Source organism: Tupaia chinensis, unplaced genomic scaffold (genome assembly GCF_000334495.1).
Source record: "Tupaia chinensis unplaced genomic scaffold, TupChi_1.0 Scaffold000475_1, whole genome shotgun sequence".
Taxonomy (NCBI): domain Eukaryota; kingdom Metazoa; phylum Chordata; class Mammalia; order Scandentia; family Tupaiidae; genus Tupaia; species Tupaia belangeri.
Genome location: NW_006159984.1, coordinates 63021 through 71773, shown reverse-complemented (window position 1 = coordinate 71773; position 8753 = coordinate 63021). Strand labels below are relative to the sequence as shown.

General features: G+C 38.7%; 1 protein-coding gene across 1 annotated transcript in view; it reads right to left on the bottom strand.

Moving 5' to 3' along the window:
* ITM2A (integral membrane protein 2A) overlaps positions 1–4303 on the bottom strand; it is a 7301-nt gene extending 2998 nt beyond the window's left edge. The window contains exon 1 of the mRNA XM_006155855.2: positions 3921–4303. Coding sequence (XP_006155917.1) covers positions 3921–4031 — 111 coding nt within the window. The 5' untranslated portion in view covers positions 4032–4303. The remainder of the gene's footprint in view (positions 1–3920) is intronic.
* Between the last annotated feature and the right edge of the window lie 4450 nt (positions 4304–8753).

Genomic DNA, 8753 nt, shown 5'->3' with positions numbered 1-8753 from the left:
TCACTGTAGGGCGCGTGCGCTCGCCAGACAGACAGAGAGAGACATAGAGACAGAAAGCGAGAAATCACCCCCCAGGGGGGAATGGTCATGCTGCAATCCCTTCTCCTCCATTCTCCTCTTGGGATCTTGGGCAAGCACGCACACGTGCCCGGCGTGAGTTTTAAGCCACCTGGTCTGGGACACGAACCGTGGTCGACTATGTGGGAGTCCAGCGACATAGCCATTACGCTAACTGCTGGTTCCCGCCTCTTAAACTTTTAAGTGCATGGCACAGCATTGTTAATTACAGGCGCAAAAGATACAGCTAATCTCTAGAAGTTTATTAACTCCAGAAGTTATACACGAAATAAATGGAAGTATTAATACATACTTATAGAACATGTACAGTGATAAAATCATTAACTTTCTGAAATAAACTTATGCCACTTTACTATTTTTTTGTAAATCAATTTCTTTGCCAACTTAAAGGAGATTTAATATCTTTTGATTCATTAACTAGTTTTTTAAAATGAGCTTTTTGAAAATTAGGTTTTAAAAGAAGGAATTCTGTAAGGCAAATTAAACAGATATTCCCCTGTTTTACAAATTATATTTAAGGCAGAGATATATTTTCTAATGTTCATAATTCTATCAAGAACTATGAACCTTCCTAATGTCATCCAACAGTCCATATTTATTAAATGAATTAAAAATGTTTTCCAAGTCCAGGGTGAAATACTGGATTTTAAAGTATATAATATTTGTAATTGGCAAACACAAAATCTGGCTGTGTAACAGTGACTAAAACTCTGTTAAAGCAATAATTTGCTTAGGAATTGGAATAGGAATGCTCCAAAGCAAACAAGCAACTGATTAACTGCACCCTTCCCAGGGCATTTAACTGGAGAGCCAACCAATCTGATTCTCATATCTCATCATATCTCACAATATGCCCTAAGCAACATTATTACTCAAGAGTAGATAGAATAAATGAAATCAGCAAATCTTGGTCCTGGTAATCAGTAAATTATTCATATAACTAAAATTGTTCTGTTTTTTCAGACCATTAGCTCTTTCAAATGATGTCTAGTATAGTGTTTTTGAGACCTAAGTAACTTTAACTTAATTTGGTGAAAATAAATGCATGGATTTGAAGTTAATGTAAAAGAAGAAAAACCAGACAATCATTTAATAAATAGTTTTTCAGAAAAAAAATTTTTGAATTATTTATTTAATTTTACTTATTGTTATTTTTTTAACCTGATGAGAGAGGGAGAGAGAGCAAGCAAGCCACCAGGACTCGAACTGTGATTAGCCATGTGAGAGTCCAGAACCCTAACCACTACACCACCTGCAAGTCCCGAAAAAGATTTTTCCTTATGGTCAAAAAAATTTTGTGATTCATATTTGGTTGCTAAATTTATTTATGTTCAAATCCTTGTTAACACTTTATAAAATATGAAGGTTTTCTTGTCGCAATAATTTTGAGAAACTTTTAATTATTTTTATTAAAAAAATCTGAACTAAGATTAGTGCTACAAAGACAGAACTATAATTTTACATTGGAAAACACTGTAATCTAGGACTGGAAGCTTGAAATTATATTTTAGAGGATTTAACTTGAGGTCCAGAAAGATGAAGTGACTTGTCTGTAAATGACATAATGACTTAATTTTAAATTCTCAAAGAAATTAATTTCTTTATTTTCTTGTTACTTAGACATGAGAAGAACAGTTTGCACTGCAATTTCATTTCTCATTCTAATAATTCAGAAAATTTATTATTAGGTAAGGTCTAAGTATTAGTGTCTCCATTTCATAAGATATCTCTACATACTAGTATAATAAGGTTTCTTTGTTTTCATTTAATTTTTTTATACTTCAGGGTGGTAGGGGCCATCAGTTACCATATCTAATTTTTCTATAAATTGTATTTTAAAGTCATCGTATTCAATCTATGACATAGTATTCTGTCATGCCAATCTCTGATGAGTTAGCTGATCAATGTATCAAGTATTGTTACTGGCCAGGTCAGAATTTTGAGAAAGCTTCAAAACCTAACACAGAAATATAATTTAAATACAAATACTCATTTTTGTTTATTTTTCATTATATTACAGGCCTGGCAGAAATACTGCTTGCATATTAACTGAATCTATCTATAAGTCATGAAGTTTGTGGTGGCGAGGACAAAAAGGATTGCTGTGTGACTATATTTAGCTACTGGCATCTAATTAGACCTTCCCCAAAATTTGCCCAGACTTCATTTAGAAATTAAGTAGTGGGACCGGGAGATAGTGTGGTGGTTAAGAGTGCTGGACTCCCACATGGCCAACCACGGTTCGAGTCCCGGACCTGCTGGCTTGTTTTCTCACTTTCCCTCTCTTTCTCTCTGATCAAATTAAAATAAATAAATAAGTAAATAAATAAATAAAGTGAAATAAAATTATTCTTAAAAAAAAAGGTTAGGAACACTTTCCTTTAAAAAAACAAAGAAAGTAGGAGGACAATTACATATTTGACCATCATTTAATCAAAACATCAACAATGCAAGAAGGTATTAATTCTGAGTTCTAAAATGCATAATCCACAAAAGCTAGTTTTATCGCAGGGTTCAATATTGGAAGCTCCCCTGATAAAACCTGTGTAAGTGCATTACCATTTCAAATTGTGTTCATAATCCAGTTTTACTACATGGATTCCCATTTCACTCAAAGTACTTTCAAATGTACACTCAATATAAACGTGAAGTTAAAACGTTATAGAGTGAATAAGACACGTTAGCAGAGATCTGTAAGGTCTAACACTTTGTAGATTTTGTAGAATGAAGAAAATACGATTGTCTTTTAAAATTTAGATTTTTATTGAGGGAAATGACAAGGACTTTATGAACACTGAAGACAAGGTATGCGTTTAAAGAAACAGAAACAGAGCTAAATGAATAAAGGCTGACATTTTAGGGAGAATACTTCCATAGTCCCTAACAAAACTAGTAGCTTAAATTGTAGCACTGGACCTGCTTCAGATCTCTGTGTGTGGGGGCAGGGAGGAGGAGGGGGTGGTGTGGGAAGAGAAGGGGAAATTTCCCCAGGAAGAAAGAACTAAAAGAAAAAGAATAAAAAAGTGTAATCAAATTTATTTTTAAGAAAGAATGTTTCCTTTAGGAAATGCCACTATGAAAACACAGAAAGTTCTTTGCAGTAGGAGGGCACAATGAACACCCAAAATTCGAATTAAGACCAACCTCGATTTTGACAGCTCCCTTAGCTAATTACTTAAGGATGCCTATGACCGGAGAGAAACTGAAATACTCACAGCCACATGCTTGCTGTAACCCATACCAATTGGAGTTAAAGTTGCCCTTTGTTCCCCTCCCCACCTCCACAAACACTGTACGTTCCCAGAAAGATTTAAATTCATAAAATTTCCTCCACATCAAACGGAAAGGAACAAAAGTTAATTCTCCTGCTCTTGCTCACCCCGCGTGTCCGCTCTACCCCGGGGAGGCTACAGGCATTTCTTGCTCTGGACTCGGGAACTGAGAGTCATGCCCCTGGATGATCCCCATTCCCCAACAAGTTCCCCAGAAGATGGCATTCGGTCCCTTGGATCTTCTCATAAAACTTCCTCCAACCTCTCTCCAGGATAGGCGGCGTGGGTTGGAACCGAGGAAACACCACGCGACGTGAGAGGATGCAGAAGTACATGGGGCGGGGCAGGCAGAAGGTAGCTCGACCGATTTCCCGCGACCCACTAAACCAGTAGAGAGGGACAGTATAGAGCAACTTCCAGGACAGCGCAGAGGGGCTTGCCCAGGGACTAGGGACTGTGAGGCAGACTTCCTTTTGTACTTCACCACTTGCCCTCTGTTCTTTCTCCTCCTTGCCCACCTCCTTTTCCTGATGCTTGCAAGCAGCCAGTGGCAGAGTGGGGAACAGCTACCTTGCGGGTCAGGATCTGAGCTTCCATGGTGCAGCTCACTCGGGCCTCCACGTCTTGTTGTGCCTCCTCCTTTTGCACCGCAGTGGGAGTACTGAAAAAGATTTTCACCATGGTGAATCTTCAGGCTGAGCGGTAAGGCGCAGCTCAGTTCAACGTCCCTGGGGCTACAGGTTGGAAGAAGCAGAGATCACGCTAGCCCAAGCAGCACTTACTCCTCGCCTCCCCTCCCCCAAGTCTGCCTATCGCTAACGCAAACCCAGGTCTGGGGATACTTATGAGGCAGTCCCAAACTGGATTGGAGCCTGGAGGCAGACCCAGGGAGGTGTTGAGGGAGGAGCAGGAGGAGGCCCAATTGCCAGCAGAGTGCAGTGAAAGATGGAGGAGTTGCCAATCAGGGAAGAGAAGGGGAGAAGAAGTGCAGCCAGTGGCCTCCTAAGGCCATATATACCTCACCTACATCACAGGCTTCCTCCCACGCATTCTCTGTGCCCTTAGATAAGAGCAAGACAGGAAGGAAGCCTGCTGTCCTCTCTGCTTCTGTCCAGGCTACAATTGTCCCTGACTGTTTTCCCAAACTTGGGTCCCGTCCTGTCCTCCACCGGACTGACACTGTAAATTGGCCCCCACCCACACTTCCTCAGCTCTGCATCCACCCAGGCCTTGAAAGCAGAGTTTTGTGACTGTTCTGCACCTTTATAATAGTACCCTCCATTTAAAGAGTATCTAGAAGCCTGTTTATAAGGTAGTTCTATTCATTCTCTCAACAATTTTTTTCTTGTTGTGATTGTTTTGTAATTTCAATTTTCCAACCTAGAGCAATGCTGATTAGAAAAATGAGGCTCCTGCCTGCTCAACCCTATTTCACAGATCGAATATGAAGAGACACAGAGAAGGGCGGAAAGCTCATCATGAATATTTTAAATAATCCAGATCTTTTCACTCTCCAGGTCTGGGAAACAACAGTCAGGTCGCAACCCAGAGCCTGTTTTTCTTCAGCCAACAGCTATGAACCCTGCAGGGTGTGTGTGTGTAGGTTTGTGTTTAGGGAGGTGGAGATGAGGATAAAGAACACAACATTTAGTCAGATGCTAATATGCGGCACTAATGGGCAAAGGAAGCAAACAAAAGTCCAAACCCTCAAAAAGCTTGTCTCTACTGTGAAAGTTTTGTGAAGACACCCTTCTTTTTCTCTAATAGGCCAGAAATGAGAAGGTGGATAGAGGGAAATAGTCAGGAGCCTGTGCCTTACATAGGGCCAGAAACTTACAAGGCAGGATGTTTGAGTTTGCTTAGAAATACTGACCTCGTATGTACTTTGGCTTATTCCTACTTAAACCTGGGCATTATATTGGGTCATTGGACAAGTCACAATGAATTTTTGCATAGGAAAAAAAATACATGGGCCCAGCAGTTAGTGTACTGGCTACGTCGCTGGACTCCCATGTAGTCGACTGCGGTTCCAGTCCCAGACCTGGTGGCTTAAACTCACGCCGGGCATGTGTGTGTGTGTGTGTGCCCAAGATCCTGAGAGAATAATGGAGGAGAAGGGATTGCGGCGTGGCCATTCTCCTCTCTCTTCCCCATTTTCTCTCTCTCTTTCTGGTGAGCGCATGTGCCCTGTAGCAAAATACTCTCCAAAAAGAAAAAAAAAAAAAAGAAGAAAAAAAAAATACATCATGACTTTTCCAATGACCCAATAATTTAGTATTTATCAGCCATCCTTAATGCAGGCTGAGGAAATCTCAGATTCCTTGGATAGTTCTCTTTTCAGTTGTTTGCCAACACCTTTGTGACAAAGGGGTCTGTGCTAGTCTTGCTCTGCGATCTATACCACATGGATGGCTGAAAAAATGATTGCTCCTACAAATGGTTTACCCCAAGAGTAAGGTTCTGGATGGGATAGTAACATATGACGAAACTTCAAAGTTTTAGTGGAAAAATGGTATTAAATCCGAGTTTATTTTGGTGTAAAAAAAAATTTGAGAGCCATTCGTAATTTTTCATGTTACACATTTCCATTAACTTTTTGAAGAACCTGCATGGTTTCTTTATATTATCTTAGTATATATTCACTGAAATGTGGCCAGGCAAGTGGAGCAGACATTGTTTCCATGATTTCAGATGATTAGAACCAAACTCTAATAACAACCTAAAGGGGGATATGATCAATTGTGGGATATGTAATGTTGAACAATTATCTCGTCTTCTTAGTCCTCAGTTACCTCTTCTGTACCTTGTTGCTGTGAAGATCATACAGGATAACATAGAAACCCCTTTTAAATTATTATGAAAATTATATGAAAGTTCGATGGTTGATTACCCTAAGATTCTTATATTAGTTTATTACCTATCCATGTTTCAAGCTTAAAGGAATTATCTATTTATTTACTTTTCAACCATTCATTAGCTCTCAGATCTGCATATGTTCTCTCAATATCTGAATATAGATCTTCTTGGAAAAGGTCAAACTTCTAAGAATAGTAACATAAATTCACATCTAGCTTCTTTTTTGGATTTTGAACAATTGTCCATCTTCTATTTGTTAACACTATGTCCCCTTTTAAAAATGCCGTCCATGGACAAGCAGTTCATGTAGTGACTATGTCACTGGACTCCCATGTAGTTCATCGTGGTTCGAGTCCCGGACCCAGTGGCTTAAACTCATACTAGGTGCATATGCATGCGTGCCCAAGTTCCCGAGAGGAGAAGGGATTGCGGTGTGGCCATACCCCCTGGGGGGTGATTTCTCACTTTCTATCTTTCTGTCTCTCTCTTTCTGGTGAGCACATGTGCCCTATAGCAAAAACCTCGAAAACCAACAAACAAAAAAAAGAATGCCGTCTGCACATCTCTCTTTGCTACTGTTGGACATATGTGATTCAGGCATGGTCCCAAGTTGACAGATACCACTGTTACTTTGTCAATATATATGTAAGTAATACTTGTGTTAGGATCATAGAATAACAACACTTCAGATTTTTAGTATTTATTTCAGGAATGGCAAGTAGTTCTTCATGTCTTTTGAATTTCAAAATATAAGCTACTACTTATTCATTGGGTTGAAACTAGCAATGAATACATTTTCACCTACTAGAAAAATGGTTCTCACTGGCTAAGTTCTTTCTTATATTATGTTTTTCCCAGCAACAACTTCTTGTTTCTTAGCATCAGTATCTAATGTTCTTGCTTTTGGAAACTGGGAATCCAACAGCCATGTTGATTCCAGCTCTCATTGTTAATCATATCTTAACGCACACTCTTCAAATTTATAAATGATTTCCCCGTTCTCACATACCAGATATGCCAGATCATGACTAAATTATTGTAACTTGGGTTGAATCTAACATGACATGCAATTTGGTGCCAAGCAATAATGTCAACTCTCTTTGAATGATCTTTTGAAAAGTACTACAAATTCAGTCTCACAAAGATAAAGCTATCAGGGCCTTTGTGACACCATTTCACTCACTAACTCACTTATTTGTTCATCAGATATTTAGTGTGTGTCTACTTACATGCCTTGTGCTCTGATCGATATAGGAATACAGTGGTGAGCAAAGCAGACACAGCTTTTCTCTTAAAGAGTATACATCATCACTGCATCAATCAATGCCAATGACATACCTTTTATGGATTATTCAATTTTGGTAGTAGGAACACTGACCCTGACTATGAAATAGCATGTAGCAATTCTGTGAATTAGCAGACTAGTTCCACCCAAAACCAATTCTCCTAGGAATGTTTAAATCCCTAGTTCACCTGCAATGACTTCATAGCCAGGACTCTATTTAGGAAGATCAATCTGAAAGCAGACATATTGAGAAACCAGTTAGGGGTCATTCTTCTATATCCAAGTGCAAGTTAGTGGGCCATACTGACGATTGCTATACTGAAAATAAAGGGACTACTTCCAAAGAGGTTTAAGAGTCATACTTCACAAGGCCTAGTGCTACTAGGGCTGGAATAAATCATATGAAGGAGAAAAGTTAGAAAAAATAATTTTATTTTGAATGACTAGGAATACCAGATTAGAAAAATAGTGGGTCACTTGATAAAAAGACTAAATATTTGTTGAACACACTAAATGAAGATTTCTGTGCTAAGCTCTTTAAATTGATCATCATTTAATCTTTACCACAACTCTGTGAGGTATACCCTATTGAATCAATCAGGAAGCTAAATCTCCAAAAACTTAGTAACTTGTCCAAAGTCAAATTCTAACCCAGTTGCTCTGATTCCTATGTCAGCACTCATAACCATTATATTATTTTCCTACTAGTAAAAGAAATACAAAAATCAATTAGGAGGTGATTTTAAAGCAGGGAAAAAAATCTCTAGGGAAATGAAACATAAATTTCCTGTCTATATTCAGAGATTTCTTCTTAGGATTTGGTTCAAGATTAACTACGTAAAAGAAATTGAGATTCTCTCTATATATACACTCACACACATACACACACATATACATACACACATATACCCTGGTATACCCAGGACTATAGGCTACTTATCCTAAAGCACATGTCTTCTGAGTTATGCACTCGCTTCTGTCAGCAGAGAAAAAACTACAGAGAGAACTGGCCACCCATCTGTTTCTGGGTATAATTCCAGGAGTTTGGTTTAAATCTTTAAAAAGTCAGATAATTTTCTCAGTCCACTGTTTCCCTTTACATGTAGCTCAATTCTGGGAACAGAGCTAGGGTTCCTTTCTCAAGATAATAGAGGACACATCCTTTCTAGAATAATTTATTGTTTCTCCACTCCATTGAAGGTTTTCTCTGTAGGTCAGTGTGTTATGATAACACGAGAATGCAATTTTTAAATATGAGAATG